Source organism: Podarcis filfolensis, assembly GCF_964270895.1.
Source record: "Podarcis filfolensis genome assembly, chromosome: 2".
NCBI lineage: Eukaryota > Metazoa > Chordata > Lepidosauria > Squamata > Lacertidae > Podarcis > Podarcis filfolensis.
This window is the reverse complement of record NC_139605.1, coordinates 2,644,763-2,664,491: the sequence shown is the minus strand read 5'-3', so window position 1 is coordinate 2,664,491 and position 19,729 is coordinate 2,644,763. Positions and strand designations below refer to the sequence as shown.

The 19,729-nt window shown below is 41.4% G+C and overlaps 3 protein-coding genes across 11 annotated transcripts in view; 2 read left to right on the top strand and 1 right to left on the bottom strand.

Moving 5' to 3' along the window:
- Positions 1-7,177, top strand: part of LOC310758064 (vomeronasal type-2 receptor 26-like) — a gene marked incomplete at its 3' end in the record, with an annotated part of 9,336 nt that extends 2,159 nt beyond the window's left edge. Inside the window, exons 3-6 of the mRNA XM_083604002.1 lie at positions 3,277-4,065; positions 4,270-4,500; positions 5,559-5,685; positions 6,285-7,177. Coding sequence (XP_083460128.1) covers positions 3,277-4,065; positions 4,270-4,500; positions 5,559-5,685; positions 6,285-7,177 — 2,040 coding nt within the window. The remainder of the gene's footprint in view (positions 1-3,276; positions 4,066-4,269; positions 4,501-5,558; positions 5,686-6,284) is intronic.
- LOC310756674 (uncharacterized protein) overlaps positions 1-19,729 on the bottom strand; it is a 130,051-nt gene that overhangs the window by 58,573 nt on the left and 51,749 nt on the right. The gene's annotated exons all lie outside the window — the stretch shown is intronic.
- LOC310758063 (vomeronasal type-2 receptor 26-like) lies at positions 9,250-18,624 on the top strand (the record flags this gene model as incomplete). The annotated part of the gene is made up of 7 exons (XM_083604001.1): positions 9,250-9,259; positions 11,590-11,860; positions 12,657-12,948; positions 14,031-14,822; positions 15,859-16,080; positions 16,674-16,800; positions 17,392-18,624. 7 exons carry the CDS (start codon positions 9,250-9,252, stop codon positions 18,282-18,284), a joined length of 2,607 nt encoding a protein of 868 aa, XP_083460127.1. The 3' UTR covers positions 18,285-18,624.

The window sequence follows — 19,729 nt, the reverse complement described above, 5'->3', positions numbered from 1 at the left end:
CATTCAAACCAGATTTTCATAATCTCATTCTTCTTTTCCTTCATGTCCATCTTAGCAGGCCTCTGGCTCTCCTTAATCATCTGCGACATTATAGCTCCTCCTTCCTTTCCCTCTAAATTGTCATGTATCTCTTTCCCCACTTTCTCAAATTTCTCAGATTTCTTTTCTTGTTCAACTGCAAAAGTTTTTAGCTAAGATACAAAATCTTTTTGTTCTGATACAAAGACTTGAGTCAAGTCCCTTTCAGTTTCAGCAAGTTTGTTTACTGTTTCATTCAATGTTGTAACATTTATAGCCAAAACAGTGCATTGTTCTTGAAGTTTTCCCAGCAGACGAAAGGTCTTTCCCAGTTCAATCGGTATTTTTTCCACTTGCAGCCATTCTTGTAGTGTCCCAGAGCCCCCTCTAGAGGAGTTCTGGTTATTTAATATTCCTTTCAGTTCCAATCCAAAAGTCAAAATAACTTTTTTTCTCTCTTTACTTTCAACAATTTATTACCTGGATGTAACAAATATAACCAGCGGAGACAACAGAAACAAAGTCTCTTTTTCCCCCCAACTCTGACAGCTAATTTGACAGCTGTCAAAATCTTCTATATCTCTTCAACAGGCTCTCAGATCGCTCCCGGGTCCTGGGGGGGGGGAGTAACAGTTCCACTCTCAAAATTAACTCTTATCCTCCAGCAAAATCACTTATACTGCCAAAACGTGAAATTAATTACTTTTATCCTCTCAAGAAGAAGGTGTTCTCTCAACCTTAGTTATCTAGTCCTTGCTTTAAGATGTTTACAAAACGGGGAGACGGACTTCCTCTTTGCGCCTTCCCCGCTCGTGCCAAATCCAAAAGAAAAATTTTAAGTCCAATTTCCGTATTACTCACGGGTTGTTACTTTTAGTCCAAATGTTCAAAGGAAGAAGTCAGCGCTCTCCGACCATGGCATGCGGCTTCACTCTGCGGAGACAGGTAAACAGCTCTCAGCTCCGCGCCGCTCACCCCCGGTCCGTTCCAAAGCCTTTAAAAAGGCTCCTTTGCAGCGGGGGGGGCGCAAATGGAGCCCGCCGAGCCTTCAGCTCACAGGCTTCCCCACCTGTGATTTTTTTCGGGTCCCCGCTTCGCCATAGCGGTAGAACCCTAGCTCCACGAAGCCGATTTCCTCCAGAGATCGGAGGAAATCCGCCATTACGGTCGCTGGCGCTGACCAGAAGTCAGGACTGATCTGACTTTAGGAGTGAACAGTGAGATGGCCAAGTTTTCTGATCATACTGAATTGTTCTAGATTGTTAAACCGAAAACAGATTGTGAAGAGCTCCAAAGAACTTCTCCAAATAAAAAGGCACATGCAATTCAATATAAACAAGTGTGAATTTATGCACACTGAGGGGGAAAACAACCTTAATTTCACATGTTTGCTCCTGGGTTCTGAACTGGCATTGACTGAACAGAAATGAGACCACGGGGTCTTGGTAGATAGGTCAATGAAGATGTTGCCTCAATGCACAGCAGTCATGTAAAAGAAAATTCTATGTTAAGTAGACCATCAGGAAAGGAATTAAAAATAAAACTGTCAATCTCATAATATAGTTATACAGACCAATGGGGCCACTGCCTTTGAAAGACTGTATACATTGTTTTTTGACACAACTCAAACAGTGTATTATAGAATTGGAAAAAGTTCAGGAAAAGTATTGGAGATGAGGTGGTTATATTCAAAAGGGACCATTGGAAAACAGTGCTAAAGCTCCAGTCCAAGCTGATAGCACATAATTTTTCATAGGATTTCAATATGGGGAAGCTGTGCATGATGTAGAAACCCCTCTGGGTGTTGTGGTGGACTGACCTCCCAGACCTACTGAAGGCTTTATTGTATTGCAGGATGCATTGTTATTGAAGTTTGATTTTAGACTTTTGCATTCATAATTTTGTTCTATTGTATTTTTCTAAACTGCTTAGAGACAATAGCCATTAGGTGATAAATAAATTGCATATACAGTGGTACCTCTGGATGCGAATGGGATCCATTCCGGAGCCCGGTTCGCATCCAGAAGCGAACGCAACCTGCGTCTCCGTGTGCGCGGGTCGCGATTCGCCGCTTCTGTGCATGAGGGTGGTGTCATTTTGGCCGTCCGAGCATGCGCGAGCGGCGAAACCTGGAAGTAACGTGCTCCGTTACTTCCAAGTTGCCGCAGCGTGCAACCCAAAAATACTTATCCCGAAGCTACTTCAACCCGAGGTATGACTGTATATAAAATTCAAAAAAATTGAGGCTTATGCTAATTAAATATGTCATTATATTTATTTTATTTTATTTAATTCACACAGAGGTATCCAATCTTTGTCCTGAGAAACAAAGCACCAGTTTCCTTTCTTCTTTATTTGAATTTATTTTACGACACACATACACACATTAAACATAATAATAATAATAATACATAATCAACACTAAAACCAAAAGCAGAGAAATACAACTAAAACATTGTTACTTACAAAAATTTATACGAACAAATGAACAGCAATATATATACCATACTTCCTTTCTTCTTTTCTTCCAATTGACTTCCTTCATCCTCAACATGGTTCTCTTTTCGTTTTTGGTAAACTGTTTCCTTCTTAATTCCCTACTACCTCTTTTTCTTTCTATTTTTGACTTACATACCTTAATTTATTTTGCAGAAGTTAATTGAAACAAGTCCAAACATTAATTTGAGGGCACTGCTTTTTAAGATATTCTCTACATTTTTCCCAGTCTTTTTGAAATTTTTGTTTGGGCTGATCCCTGATAGCTTCTGTCAATTCGACCAACTCAATATAATCAAATAATTTATCTTGCCACTCTTTTTTTGTCGGTGTTATTTCTTTTTTCTAATTTTTGGCAATTAATTTCTCACGGCCCCTTTAGGACAAAAGAATATTTTTTTTGTTTTCTCTGGCTATATCTGTATCAAGTATCCGCCGTAAAAAAGCTTCTGTTTTCTTAATAAAATTTTGCTTGAATATTTTCTTTAGCTCCTCATACACCATATCCCAGAAGCCCTTGATTTTATCACATGCTCACAAATATATGATTATCCCCTCTACTTGATTACACTGCCAACACAGATTTGATTTTGTTTTATACATTTTGCATATTTTGGTTGGCGTTAAATACCTTCTATAAAACATCTTCATCAGATTTTCCTTTATCGCTTCACAAGCAGTAAATTTCCAACTTTCTTTCCATACTTTTCCCCATGATGATATTTCAATAGTTTTACCTGTATGTTTTCCTTTCTTTAACAGCTCAGTTATGGCTTTGTTCTTCATGATAAATTCCAGTCCCCTTTTGTCTATCAGATGGTCTCAAAGGAAGAAACTCAGTACCTGGGAATTATCCAACTCCTCCTGCATTTCAGGTGGACGTGGGTTGGTCTCATTGCTCCAGACAATGACAATGGAGAAAGGTTCCTGAGTATCTTGACATCCCTAATGATCAAAAGGGAAATATGTGTTGCCTTCACAAAAAGAGTACTACTACAAACCTGGCTGTGGTTACCCCATGAAGCCCCTGCCATGTGGAGACAAGTCAGTGTCTTTGTTTACTCTACAGACTCTCAATATGGAATTTTTATAATCATGGAGGTACAAACCATGCTTGAAAGGATAGAAACTGGGGGGAAAGTCTGGATAATCACCGCTCTTGAGAACACAGTCTTGTACTATGAGACAGAATCCTTCCGGTATGCCCATGGTTCTTTGTCCTTTGTAATGAAGACCAAAACAAGGGGGGAAATGGACAACTTCGAACCAATATTCCCTTCTGTTTTGGATCTTTGGCAAGAAGAATTAGAATGTTCCTATTCCAAACATGCCTTGTCTGTGAGAGGTTGGACAAGATGCAGGGAGACAGAGAATGTGATGATCCAGCAGAAATTTATTGAACTGGTTCATTCCCAAGATAGCTATGTTCATTACTTCAGTATCCTAGCCATTGCTCAGGCCTTAGATGCAGCATATTCATCCAGATCAAAGCGGATGTCACTGATGGGAGGAGGAGACCTGTTGGAACTTCAAAAGATTCAGCCATGGGAGGTATGTCCTTTCCCTTTTGCAAACTACTGTTCATTGTCCCAGCTCTGGAATCACCATATTAGGAACATAGGAAGCTGCCTTAAAATGAGTCAGACGATTGTTCTAACCAGTAGCATTGTCTATATTGACTGACTGACAGGGAAAGTGAATTATCCCAAATGCTTTCATGTTCTCTGATTGCTGGAGTTTCCTCTGTCGTTGTAGCTTCATTCATTCTTGAAAGAAGTGCATCTCTATTCTAATACTTCACCTGATGGACAGTACTTGGATGAGAATGGGGCACTGGCCATTGACTTCGATATTGTGAATTGGGTGCTGTTTCCCAATACCTCTCATGGTAGAGTGAAGATTGGGGAAGTAGAGAAACAGGCATCCTCAGAGGTAAAGTTGACCATCAACCAAGAAGCAATTGTCTGGCCCCTGGTCTTTAACAAGGTATGGAGAAATGATATGTCATTTTATTACTTGTGACATCTGCTAGGCTCTAATAGCTTGTTGAATAGCACATATGAGACTTTGACTGTGATTTTACGGATACCGTGGTTCATCGGTTTACGAACTTAATCCGTTCCGGTAGTCCATTTTTAAACCGAAAGCCTTCTTAAACCGAGGTGCGCTTTCTCTAATGAGGCCTTCCGCCGCTGGTATACTTCCACCATTCGAATTTGTCCTTAGACTGAGGTAAAGCTATGAAACCGGTTTTGTGGAGTTCATACACCAAATAGTTCATAAACAGGACTGTTCTGAAACCGAGTTACCACTGTACTTCCCTAAAGCGAAGTCATTGAGATGAATGGAACAGCCTCTTGAGTATGTATAAGATTTCACAGTGAATAGGAGACTTTCCTAAGCACAGTAAAATAGCTTTCCCAAATGTAAGGTCTTCCCAATCTGTTCAGAATATCCAGAGGACAGCATGTATTTCCTGTAGGGACTGTCAGGAGTTCAGCCTAGAGTAGGATCCTGGTAGAGACACATGCCCAACTGGCATGTTCTCTCCCTCCTGGTCGATCATTCGGGAGCTTCAAAAGCTTTCTTCTGCCCGAACATCACAGCAACCAGTGCCAACCAACACCGGCACACATAAACACACACGGAGCACTGCAACATGGCTCCCTCTCTCTCTAGCATCAGACAGCAAAGAGAAAAAGGACAATAGTCCCATTTCACGGAACACAGTAACACAAACATCCTGTCTTCGTCACTTCCCACACTGTGGTGTCAAAACATATACCGTCATGTGATAGACAACAATCCTATGACTGAAATCAAGTAGCAGGAATTCTAACAGGGACACCCTGCACCCACCCACAAATATTAATCAGAGCTGGCAATTATTAATCACCTGCCAAAATAGGGCCCGGGGTCACTTATGGCCATTGGAAGCAAATATATGTTTTCCACAATCCCGCCAAAACACTGTGATCTGTTTCCAAAAGCACAAATGCTCCTAATCCTTTCTCATTGATTCTCCTTCCTCACTTTGTGCCTAGACTGTACCTTATTCAAGATGCTCACAGAGCTGTCACCCTGGATATGTCAAGAAGATTCAGGAAGGGAAGCCCCCGTGCTGCTATGATTGCACTCCCTGCTCAGAAGGGACCATCTCCACTCAGGAAGGTAGGCCAAGACCTCAGAAAAAACCGTCTTACCTGGGAGGATGGGGCAAAGGTTTGAGCCAGCCTAAGCATGATGTTTGTAATGGCATCCCATGAGTGGAATGCCTCTCAGGTTTTTGGAGGTTCAAAGAGCAGCACTAGGAGGCATAAGCAGTTTTAACTGGGGGAAAGCATGTCCACCTCTTTGACCAATGCACACATGCATCAGCTGATGGTCAGTGAAAGTCTACATTCCTTAAGCTCACAATTATGCCTTTGAGGCCCTACCCATCACATAACTCAAACAGTGGCATCACCAAATGGGGTGACCTGCTGAGCTAAGTTTAATCCAGTGTCCAGAGGTTCCCAGCACCAGTTTACACTTAATAGAAGCTCTTCTGAAATATCTCACAGGCCAAGCTTTTCTAGCCATGCTCCCCATGATCTATTTTGGTGGATGAGACCATGGATTGAGATGTTTTTGCCAGTGAACTTTTGCTTCTCTCTTTCCCAACAAAACTGTGTTCTTTTTTTATCTCTCCCATGTGCCTACCTTCCCCATATCCCTAGCTTGGTTTACAACTGCTGTTAGGATACTGAAGTCTCTTTTTCTCTCTGCAGATACTGCCAAATGCACCAAATGTTCAAAAGATCAGCATCCAAACAAAGACAAAAATCAATGTGTACCCAAAATAATCACCTTCCTGTCCTATGAAGAACCTTTGGGGAGCATCCTAGCTTCCTTTGCCATCTTCATATCCTTAGCCACAGTTTTTGTGTTAGAAATCTTTATTAAATACAAATCCACTCCCATAGTCAAAGCCAACAATAGGGATCTCTCCTACATCCTCCTCATCTCCCTCCTTCTCTCATTTTTGTCCTCCTTCCTGTTCATTGGCCAGCCAAGAAAAGGGACCTGCCTTTTGCGCCAAACAGCCTTCGGCACCATCTTCTCAGTTGCTGTCTCTTCCGTCTTGGCAAAAACCATCACTGTGGTGCTGGCCTTCCTGGCCACTAAGCCAGGGAGCAGGGTGAGGAGATGGCTGGGGAAAAGTCTGGCCAATGCTGTTGTCATTTCCTGTTCCAGTGTCCAAATTCTCATCTGCACCACCTGGCTGAGTACCTCTCCCCCATTCCCAGAGTCTGACATGAGCTCCCAGCCTGCAGAGATTATCCTGCAATGCAATGAAGGGTCTGTGGCCATGTTTTATGGTGCCCTCGGCTACATGGGCTTCCTGGCTGCCATCTGCTTCACAGTGGCTTTCCTAGCCAGAAAGCTGCCTGGAAACTTCAATGAAGCCAAGCTGATCACCTTCGGCATGCTGGTCTTCTGCAGTGTTTGGGTGTCCTTTGTGCCCACCTACCTGAGCACCAAGGGGAAATTCATGGTAGCAGTGCAGGTCTTCTCTATCTTGGCCTCCACTGCTGGGCTTCTAGGATGCATCTTCCTTCCCAAATGCTACATTATTATACTGAGGCCTGATCTGAACATGAGAAAGACCAGAAAAAGCTAAATATGATATTTGATTCTTTGCTCTAGGGATATCATGGAACCGTAGAGTTAGAAGTCCACACCAGAATATTGGCTGCAATGTGCTGCTAGCTATGTATATGGCGAGGCAAAGATCCAATAGTGTGCTTACCATGGTTCCCTTAGCCTCACATGTAATGGAAAGCAGGTAAACATCTACTGGTGGATCTCTGGATTATATTCAGAAGACCTCTAAGAGGTTCTGATACCTGGCTCTTCAGTAACAGCAACTGTGGAGATTCGCATTGTTGTTTGAGATCATTCCTGTGCCAGGCTCTTTTCTCTTGAGTTAAACTGCTCATTACTGAGCTGAATTGTATAAGCTGCTTAAGAAGTTGCAAACTGAATTGTTAAAGTACTAAATAAACTTATAGACAATAAATAACAACAGAATAACAATAACAATAGACACAAAAGAAGAATGGTTATGCAAGCTGACCGAGTACTTGGAATTCGTGAAGCTAACAGATGTCTTAAGAGACAAGTCTAATAAAATAGTTAAGAAGGAATGGGATCATTTAAACAACTACCTGATGAATCAAGGTTCAGCACCTAAGATCTGGTTGTGCCTAGAATAACACTGCAAAAGCAATAAAGTCCTGATACCAAGATGAGGAATCAATTGAAATACAGGAAAGTATCTTTACTAAGAACAATGAACTGTTGCACTATTGGCAGAAGTCTTTATTTGTTGTTTTGTAGGTATCTTTGTATGTAGTTCTCTGTGTTTTAATTTAAGAATCTGTTTGTAAAATATTAGTCTAACAATGAATGATTTACTGTTATCCTAGATACACACACACACACACACACACACACACACACACATATTCCCCCCCCATTTTCTTCCCTTTTTTCTCTTTTTCTTCTCTTCCATACTTCTCCTTTCTTTTTTCTTCTTCTATATTATGATTTTACTTTTCCTTATTCATCTTTGATTCTTCTTTTATCTACTTAATCAGTTTGACGACTGTAAGTTTTGTTCTAATTGTTTGTGTATGCAACATAATTCAACAACAACAATAGACAATAGTGTAATAGAACATCACAAATATAGACTTATAGAGAATAATGAACAATTCATTGGTAAAACAATTACAGCTCGTTGGTGAAACCATTACTTATAATCAGTAAATCAATTACAATTTATAAAACACTGTTAACAAAACACCTAAAAATATTATATTATAGCATTCACAAAGTACTACAGCATTTATAATTTATGAAACAATATTAACAACAGTAACATAATAGCAACTCAAAAAACACAAAGGACTCTTTAATTCCCCTCCCCCCAAAATCTTTCATTTTATTCAGTCCATTAAAAGGCACATACACATAATGCCTATGTCAGCAACTCCATTCTGAAGGTTCCTTGGGCTGGAGGTGTGGCAGCACAGGTGAAACCAAGCACTGCAGGATGACAGACAAATCTCTCCCCCCTTACAGTTCTTCCTCTGGAAACAGCTCCCTCATGAAGGCTCCTTGGGGCTGGGGGGTTAGGCAAGGCAGTGGAAACACCATTGCCTGATGACCAGCACAAAGTCTCTCCTCACTCACCATCAAGGACATAGGTATATGGTCTTATGGGAATCTGCAAAGTTGATGCGCATTTACAAAGAGTTTGCGGAAGATACCACAAGACGCACCTAGTTTTTGAAGGAGGAAAACAAGGAAAAAAATATGCGCAGTGAAAGCAGCAATCCCTCTTGCTGTTCTGGCTTCTGGGATAGCTGCGAGCCTGCATTCGCTCCATAAGACGCACACACATTTCCCCTTACTTTTTAGGAGGGAAAAAGTGAGTCTTATAGAGCAAAAAATACGGTAAATATTTTCAGCAAATGGATCTTGATGAGGAATAAAAGTGCAAGGCTGGGAGAAAACTTAATACATGGAAGGACATGACTGAAAGTTTTGGTTTTGGACAGGATGTGGACCTTGATTTTAGATAGAAAGGAGATGAGTAGTCTCAGGAGAAGTAAAGGTGTGAGAGTCAGACATAAAGAAAGGGGAACGTGGCTAAAGTTTTGGGCAGAATGTGGGATGTATGTGATAATGACCTCATGTAGGTATGTCCTGGAATCTATGCTAAGCGAAGGGAATCTGAACAGTTTGACATCACAAACGATGCTGGACAAAGGCAACAGAACCTGGAGCTTTTTGAGTGAAGAGGTTCTCTCCCCTACAGAAATAAATGAACCTGGGCAGAATCTGGAAACATCTTTGCAGCTTTGCATGTGCCAGTTTATATTAATCGCTTTTTCTCTTACATTACACGAGAATCTACCATAGCATACTGCCATCTCCTCTAATTCTAAGGTGTCTAAATAATAAAATAAATGTTCATAAATATACAGAGTGGGCACACAAACATAGGTACATAAACCAAATTCAGAAATGGTGCAGGGGTCCCTTAAATGACCCCAAATGTTTCTCTGCAGTGGAAGGAAGTGTCTTGGGGGGAAAGGACCTTTCCAAATAGCTCACTTTCTCATGTAAATCCTATAAATAAACAAACTGTTTGGAATGAAGAAACCTGCTCCTATTCAAAACTGGTCTGGCAGGTATCTGGTAAGCAGAGCAGACATGTCAATAGAGCATCTTCTTCTGAGACAAGCCATACTCTCACATTTCTGTTGTAGAACACCGCTTTCTGTGATACATTTATGATGCTTCCTTGGGTGGTCCGTGGCTAAGGGACCAGGCAATTTCTAAAACCTTTAGAAGTTCTTGCACATCTTTCTCCTGGGTCCTCACCTCCTATCAAAACAAGTAGGGGGACTTTGTCACTGCTAAAAATTGGCCGCTGTTTCTTTAATGCTTAAAAAGGCTGGGTCAGCATGAGTCAGTGGCCTGCACCGGGCTGTATATATAGAGTGAGAAATGTTAGTTTGGTGTTGGGTTGGTTGGTTGGTTGGTTAGTTAGTGAAAGCTGGTAGCGTTGATGTGTGTACAGTTGGTCAGTCGCTTTTGCCGAAAGACTTTTAAGAATAAAAGCAGAAAGTACTCTGCAAGGGTACTCTCCTTGTGGACTCTTTTATGCCACCAAGGGTCCGAGGACCAGGCTGAGGCGACAAAGGAAGGTCAGAACTACTTCTTTTTTACAAACACTGACAGACTTCTGTTGCAACAGAATAATAAAGATCTGCCTTGCTTTCACTGGTTCTTGCCTCAGCTCATTTTTCTCTGACCTAACACGAACTTGAGGGGCTCAGAGTCCTTTGATGAGGAGTTGGGCTGTTAAAGACACCCCCTATTTTCTGGTAACACCTACCTTCAGATTTATTTTCAGTATTAGGAGACTGATTCTTGAGATAAAATATCCTTCTATTACCTATTTCTGGTGCCTTTCTGTATAGTTTTGGCAAACCACTCACCAGTCTAGAATCTGTAGGACAGCTGGAAGGAGCTGTCTGTAGTCAGACATCTCTGTTTGATTATCCTCACACTATCAGAGGAATGACCCTAAATTAAAATTCTTCATGACGACAACAAGACCTTGCCCACCCAAACCCTAGATTGGGCTACTTGGTTGAGAAAAATTGAGGGGGACTAGGAGAGGAATTTCATTTGACAATAGCTACTGGCAATTGAAGAAATGTTTCCCCTCCAGTATTGGAGACAGGATGCTCTGAGTACCAGTTGTTGGGAAACATATTTAGAGAAAGTGCTGCTGCACTGATCTCCAGCTTATGGGCTTCTATTTGGGGCAGGTGGTTGCCCATTTCGAGAACAGGATACTGGACTTTATAGGCCTTAGGCCTGATTCAGCTTCGAGGCTCTTCTGATGTCCATCATACACCACTTTCTTCCTCCTTGAACCATGTCAGTTTCTTGAGTCAACATGTTTTTCTCCTGTTCTCCACCTGCTCCCATAAAGTTTCTTCCCCTTACAATCATCAGAACCACAGTGATCTATTCTTATCCTTCCCATAATCAAATAATTTTCAAATGTTACCTTTGGGAACAACAATGCAAACATCACAATTAAGGGCAGCAGGAGGTTATTTACTCCACTGTGCTTGAAAAGTTTGATGTATGAAATATATTGCGTGCCACAGAATCCATGCAGTCAAGATATAGGGCCGGTGGAAGGGTACAGGAGATAGGTCCTTGTGAAGCTTTATCAAAACATAGGAAGCTGCCTTCTAGCTCAGTGCTATCTTCTGGCTGGCAGCAGCTCTCCAGGTCAAGAACATCCTCAGTCCTACCTGGAGTAGTTAGCAGAGGTGGACCCTGGCACTTTCTGGGTGGAAAACAGATGCTCCACCACTGAGCTATGACCCTTCCCCTCAGTCCCCTTTTGGCACTGAAGCCAGAGCTGAACAACCTCGTCTTTGTCAAGTCAATGAAGCCTCTGTCTTGCAAGAATTTGGGTGTTTTTCCCCTAATTAGTGGCTTGTGTTGAGAGGAACAGTCAGAAGGGAAGTGTAGCAGGCATAGCAGGCAGACCCAGAATGATAACACTGCTTTTGTTGCTGCCTCTTGCAACCTATGAAATGCAGCAGAGGGCAAAATGTCCACTGAATCTGATTGAGGATAAAAATCTGGCTGTGAATTATCACCGGCAAGGAGACCTCCTCATTAGTGGAGTCATATCTTCAAGATTAACTGGAAGTCAACTTCCCTTTAGCTTTTCCAGCACCCCAGTAAGCGCATTTCTGAAGTAAGTAAAGGTGTATTGGCATATTTCTCCTTCCTAAATTACTCTCCAATTCTCTTGCTCTACAAGGGTCAACCCCCTATTTTCAGGTACCCCTGATAAATTACTATTGCCTGTTTTTTGTTTGAAGATGGGGGGAACGTCTCAGTCAATGGGATCAAATGCAATTTGAAAATCTGAGTAGAAGCATAATGTTCAAGCAAAGCAACATATGCCCTCTTATAGTTTTCTCTTAAACCATAGCATGCTGTAGATTTTATATCCATATTCCACAATTGCTGCAATGCTTTCATATCTATATTATAACCAATATCTATTGCCCAATGTATCCTCCTTTATATCTGGGTTCAAAAATAGTTGGAGGGAACCATTTTCAGCAGGAACTGCACAATTCTTTCCCCCTGGCTAAACGCAAACTATGCAACTGGAAACTGTAAGTGTTTAAAGGAGCTGAAATGCCTCCTGTGGGGCTAAGTTTGGCTCAGGAGACATTTTTTGTAGTGCTCAGCAGAGCGCAGCATCCCTAAGACTTCCTGTCTGATGTGAAGGGTTACTCTTCCCACACCCCACTACAAACATGCAAACCATTATTTGGGGACCAGATTTGTGAGAAAGATAATGCCTGGAGTGGTCTTTTGACACAGTGGCAGCTAATAACCACAAAATTGTTTGGGTGCCCTAAGAGGTCACCACCCAATGCTGCCCTACTTCCCATCCTCCTTCACCTAGTAACAAAATGTATGTGACTATCATTTTCACTGCACCATGGGTGACACACTTTTGACACACTTTTTTGCAGCTGGATGCCTAGAAGGGTCTGGCACATTCCTTCCTTCTCACTTACAGTTCAAAAGATTAATCAGGACCCCAGGCTTTTACCCAACATCACCCTGGGCTACAGCATCTATGATACCTATTTTGATGGAAGAACAACTTCTGATGCCCTGACAGACCTCCTCGCTGGTGGGAAAATCAACATTCCAAACTACAAGTGTGGAAGATGGAGAAAGCTGCTGGCGGTTCTTGAAGGGGGTGAATCTGACGTCTCCACACACATTGCAAGCATTCTGGGCACCTACAAGATCCCACAAGTAAGAATTAGGTTCAAGTCAAGCACACCTGGAAACATTTGTCATCTCGTAAAAGAACAATGCTTACCTTAACGCAACTGATTGTATTGCTTACTTTGTACACCTAATTGAAACATCTGCCCAGTCCCTGATACCTGGACAGGGTTATGCTCTCCCTGAAGGAGCAGGTTTACAGTTTTGGAATGCTTCTGAATCCACCTGTCTCGCTGGAGGGTTAGGCAGCTTCAGTGGCTAGAAGTAACTTATACCGACTGTGACTGGTTTGGCAGATATGGCCATTCCTGGACTGGAGCAGCCTTGCCCACAGTAGTTCATGTGTTCGTTATTTCAAGACTGGATTACTGCAATGCTCTCTATGTGGGTCTTCCCTCACGCTTGATCCAGAAGCTGCGGTTAGCTCACAATGCTGCAGCATGATTGCTGGCAGGAGTGAGGCCTTGTCAGCATATAGCACCTGCCTATTGAGATCAACCAGATAACTTCACTGTACTCTCTTTGGCACGTGCTAAAAACATTCATGTTTTGACAAGCCTTCAATGATGCTTAGAAAATTGACATAATACTAATCTGTTTAAGCATTTTTGTTTTAAAGTATGGTTGCGAATTCTTCTTGATTTTACTGTTTTATCTTTCATAAACCAATCTGAGGGTTTGTTTTACAATCAAGTAGTGTATAACTGTTAGAGCAGCTAAATAAGTAAACAATTTGGGTCCAGGATGCCTGTGGAACTGCCTAATCCCTTATAACATAATCCCTTTTATACTGTTGGGGGGAATAACGGAAAGAGGCTCAGCTTGTATCCTAATTTTAGGAAATACCCTTCCAGTTGAGCTCAGACAGACCCCTTTCCAGGAACTACTGAGGGGTTTTTTATTATTATTTCAGAAGGCATATTAATTGAAGTATGACTTTATACTTCTACCATCTTGATTTTTTTGTATTGCACCTTTGTAAACTGCTTACAAAATTACATAAGATTTTCATGTTTGCCCTAATAAAATGTGTCATCATCTTTCACATAGAAGTATACGATCTTGGCCCTGAAAAACAGCGCATCGGTCTCTTTTGCTTTCCTCAGCAGCTCAGTTACGGCTTCATTCTTCATGATAAAGTCCATTCCCCTTTCGTCTACCGGATGGCCCCAAACCTAGAAACTCAATTCCTGGGGATTATCCAACTCCTCCAGTATTTCAGATGGACGTGGGTCGGCCTCTTTGCTCCAGATAATGACAATGGAGAAAGAATCCTGGGTACCTTGACACCTCTGATGATCAAAAGGGAAATTTGTGTTGCTTTCACACAAAGAGTAGTACAACAAACTTGGTTGTGGGTACCCCATGAACCACCTGCCATTTGGAGACAAGTCAATGTATTTGTCTACTCTACAGACTCTCAATATGGACTTTTTATAATCCTAGAGGTACAAACCTTACTTGAAAGGGTGAAAATTGGGCAGAAAGTCTGGATAGCCACAGCTCTTCAGGACACAATCTTGTTGTATGAAACTAAATCCTTCCAGTATGCCCATGGCTCCTTGTCCTTTGTAATGAAGACCCCAAAAAGGGGAAGAAATAACTACTGTGAGCCAATCATCTCTGCTAGTGAAAAGCATTGGAACAATGGGTTTGATTGCTCATATTCAAAACATCCCTTGTCCGTGAGGGGTTGGGAAAAATGCAGGGAGAAGGAGAATCTGACGGTACTACCTCAGGAAAAGGTTGAAAGAGTCCTATGCCAAGACAGCTATGTCAACTACTTCAGTATCCTAGCCGTGGCTCAAGCTATAAATGAAGCATATTCATCCAGATCACAGCGCATGTCAATGGTTGGAGGAGGAGGAAGGTTGGAACGTCAAAGGCTACAGCCATGGCAGGTATGTCCTTTTCAAACTGCAGTTCATTATCACAGCTCTGGAATCATCATGATAAGAACATGGGAAGCAGCCTTATACCAGTCAGAGGAATAATCCATGTAGTTCCGTATTGTCTACACTCATTATCAGCAGAAACATAGGAGTTATACCATTGGTTTATCTACCTTAGTTTCCTCTACACTGCAGTGGTACTTGTGTGTGTGTGTGTGTGTGTGTGTGTGTGTGTGTGTTATAAAAATTCTACACCGTAAACATAACATTTTCACACCTTAGAAAGGAAAAGGGTTCTTTCAAACCTTGAGATCTTCTTCCTTTTCTCAGTGGGTTCCAATTCTAAATTTTATCCCTGCATCTTTTACTGTAACCTATCTGTTATGTGCCTGGCATGCTCTGGTCCATGGGGTCATGAAGAGTCGGACATGACTAAATGACTAAACAACAACAATCTGTTATGTAATCATAGTATCCAAAATCCATGTTAAAATTACAAATGTCCTTGTATTCCTGCCAATTATTTCAACTGTTTACAGTGATCTCTCAAATATGTTAAAAGGTTATTCCAGTCTTTTAAAAATACTTGGTCTTCTTGATTTCTGATCTTTCCTGTCTATCTTGCCATTTCTGCATCTTCCATCAGCTTGGTCTGCCACTCTTCTCTGGTCAGTGCTTCTTCTTCTTTCCATCTCTGGGCAAGAAGCATCCTTGCTGCTGTTATTGCATACATAAACAGTCTTTTTTTTTCTTTTGGTATTTCTGCACCTATAATGCCTAACAAAAAAGCCTCTGGTTTTTTAACAAAAGTTATCTTAAACATTTTTTTCAACTCATTACATATCATTTCCCAGAAAGCTTTTACCACCCCACATGACCGCCACATATGATAAAACGTACCTCTTTCCTTTTACATTTCCAGCACAGATTTGAGCAGGTTCCCTAGTCCTTATTCAGATGAGATTAGGATTCAGAGTAAGCAGGGATGAAATATCACACGTGGTTGCATGTTCTCTCAGTACTGGAGTTTCCTTTGTCTTTCTAGCTTCATCCATTCTTCCATCCGTCTTCTAATACTTCGACTGATGGACAGTACTTGGATGAGAATGGGGCGCTGGCTGTTGACTTCGATATCATTAACTGGGTGCTGTTTCCTAATAACTCTAAGGCTAGAGTGAAAATTGGGAGCGTAGAGAGACAGAAGTCCTCAAATCTGAAGCTCGCCATTAACCCAGAAGCAATTGTATGGCCCTTGCCGTTTAACAAGGTATGGGGAGATTACATGTGTCATTTCATTAACCATGATATCTGCTAAGCGCCAATCACTTTTTCAATAGTACATAGGAGACTTTGATGGCAATATTATAGATACTTCCCTGGAATGAAATCCCATAAAATTTAATGGAGCCTGCCCTTAGGAAGGTATAAGTTGTCACAGTAATAGCAGACTTCACAAAGCAACGTAGAACAGCTTTCCCTAACTTGGTGCCCTCCAGATATTTTGGACTACAATTCCCATTCCCCGCCCCCCAGTCCAGCATTGGACAAAAATATCTGAGAAGCACATGGTTGAGCAAGGCTGGAGTACAGTAAGTTATTCCACATCTCTTCAGTAAATCAAGAGGACAGCATGAAAACAGCTAACCTCAGGGTGGCCCATTTAGTGACATATTTTGTCCATATTTCACAACTGTGCAACAAAAGAGCAGATGCCAAGGCAGCAGGGCCCGGGGTCACTTATGGCCATTGGAAGCAAATATATGTTTTCCACAATCCCACCAAAACACTGTGATCTGTTTCCAAAAGCACAAATGCTCCTAATCCTTTCTCATTGATTCTCCTTCCTCACTTTGTGCCTAGACTGTACCTTATTCAAGATGCTCACAGAGCTGTCACCCTGGATATGTCAAGAAGATTCAGGAAGGGAAGCCCCCGTGCTGCTATGATTGCACTCCCTGCTCAGAAGGGACCATCTCCACTCAGGAAGGTAGGCCAAGACCTCCGAAAAAAACCTGGGAGGATGGGGCAAAGGTTTGAGCCAGCCTAAGCATGATGTTTGTAATGGCATCCCATGAGTGGAATGCCTCTCGGGTTTTTGGAGGTTCAAAGAGCAGCACTAGGAGGCATAAGCAGTTTTAACTGGGGGAAAGCATGTCCACCTCTTTGACCAATGCACACATGCATCAGCTGATGGTCAGTGAAAGTCTACATTCCTTAAGCTCACAATTATGCCTTTGAGGCCTTACCCATCACACAACTCAAAAAGTGGCATCACAAAATAGGTTGACCTGCTGAGCTAAGTTTAATCCAGTGTCCAGAGGTTCCCAGCACCAGTTTACACTAATAGAAGCTCTTCTGAAATATCTCACAGGCCAAGCTTTTCTAGCCATTCTCCACATGATCTATTTTGGTGGATGAGACCATGGATCAAGATGTTTTTGCCAGTGAAATTTTGCTTCTCTCTTTCCCAACAAAACTGTGTTCTTTTTTTATCTCTCCCATATGCCTACCTTCCCCATATGCCTAGCTTGGTTTACAACTGAAGTTAGGATACTGAAGTCTCTTTTTCTCTCTGCAGATACTGCCAAATGCACCAAATGTTCAAAAGATCAGCATCCAAACAAAGACAAAAATCAATGTGTACCCAAAATAATCACCTTCCTGTCCTATGAAGAACCTTTGGGGAGCATCCTAGCTTTCTTTGCCATCTTCATATCCTTAGCCACAGTTTTTGTGTTAGAAATCTTTATTAAATACAAATCCACTCCCATAGTCAAAGCCAACAATAGGGATCTCTCCTACATCCTCCTCATCTCCCTCCTTCTCTCATTTTTGTCCTCCTTCCTGTTCATTGGCCAGCCAAGAAAAGGGACCTGCCTTTTGCGCCAAACAGCCTTCAGCATCATCTTCTCAGTTGCTGTCTCTTCCGTCTTGGCAAAAACCATCACTGTGGTGCTGGCCTTCCTGGCCACTAAGCCAGGGAGCAGGGTGAGGAGATGGCTGGGGAAAAGTCTGGCCAATGCTGTTGTCATTTCCTGTTCCAGTGTCCAAATTCTCATCTGCACCACCTGGCTGAGTACCTCTCCCCCATTCCCAGAGTCTGACATGAGCTCCCAGCCTGCAGAGATTATCCTGCAATGCAATGAAGGGTCTGTGGCCATGTTTTATGGTGCCCTCGGCTACATGGGCTTCCTGGCTGCCATCTGCTTCACAGTGGCTTTCCTAGCCAGAAAGCTGCCTGGGGCCTTCAATGAAGCCAAGCTGATTACTTTCAGCATGCTGGTCTTCTGCAGTGTTTGGGTGTCCTTTGTGCCCACCTACCTGAGCACCAAGGGGAAATTCATGGTAGCAGTGCAGGTCTTCTCTATCTTGGCCTCCAGTGCTGGGCTTCTAGGATGCATCTTCCTTCCCAAATGCTACATTATTATACTGAGGCCTGATCTGAACATGAGAAAGACCAGAAAAAGCTAAATATGATATTTGATTCTTTGCTCTAGGGATATCATGGAACCGTAGAGTTAGAAGTCCACACCAGAATATTGGCTGCAATGTGCTGCTAGCTATGTATATGGCGAGGCAAAGATCCAATAGTGTGCTTACCATGGTTCCCTTAGCCTCACATGTAATGGAAAGCAGGTAAACATCTACTGGTGGATCTCTGGATTATATTCAGAAGACCTCTAAGAGGTTCTGATACCTGGTTCTTCAGTAACAGCAACTGTGGAGATCCGCATTGTTGTTTGAGATCATTCCTGTGCCAGGCTCTTTTCTCTTGAGTTAAACTGCTCATTACTCTGAGCTGAATTGCATAAGCTGCTTAAGAAGTTGCAAACTGAATTGTTAAAGTACTAAATAAACTTAGCTAAATTAGAATAAAGTCACATTAAGACATCTACATTTGATATGATTAATTATATTTCTATGCCACTCTTTATTAGATTGAATCGCAGAGCAGTTTATAGACAATAAATAACAACAGAATAACAATAACAATAGACACAAAAGAAGAATGGTTATGCAAGCTGACCGAGTACTTGGAATTCGTGAAGCTAACAGATGTCTTAAGAGACAAGTCTAATAAAATAGTTAAGAAGGAATGGGATCATTTAAACAACTGCCTGATGAATCAAGGTTCAGCACCTAAGATCTGGTTGTGCCTAGAATAACACTGCAAAAGCAATAAAGTCCTGATACCAAGATGAGGAATCAATTGAAATACAGGAAAGTATCTTTACTAAGAACAATGAACTGTTGCGGTATTGGCAGGAGTCTTTATTTGTTGTTTTGTAGGTATCTTTGTATGTAGTACTCTGTGTTTTAATTTAAGAATCTGTTTGTAAAATATTAGTCTAACAATGAATGATTTACTGTTATCCTAGATACACACACACACACACACACACACACACACAGATATTCCCCCCCCCCGTTTTCTTCCCCTTTTTCTCTTTTTCTTCTCTTCCATACTTCTCCTTTCTTTTTTCTTCTTCTATATTATGATTTTACTTTTCCTTATTAATTTTTTATTCTTCTTTTATCTACTTAATCAGTTTGACGACTGTAAGTTTTGTTCTAATTGTTTGTGTATGCAACATAATTCAACAACAACAATAGAAAATAGTGTAATAGAACATCACAAATATAGACTTATAGAGAATAATGAACAATTCATTGGTAAAACAATTACAGCTCGTTGGTGAAACCATTACTAATAATCAGTAAATCAATTAAAATTTATAAAACACTGTTAACAAAACACCTAAAAATATTATATTATAGCATTCACAAAGTACTACAGCATTTATAATTTATGAAACAATATTAAAAACAGTAACATAATAGCAACTCAAAAAACACAAAGGACTCTTTAATTCCCCTCCCCCCAAAATCTTTCATTTTATTCAGTCCATTAAAAG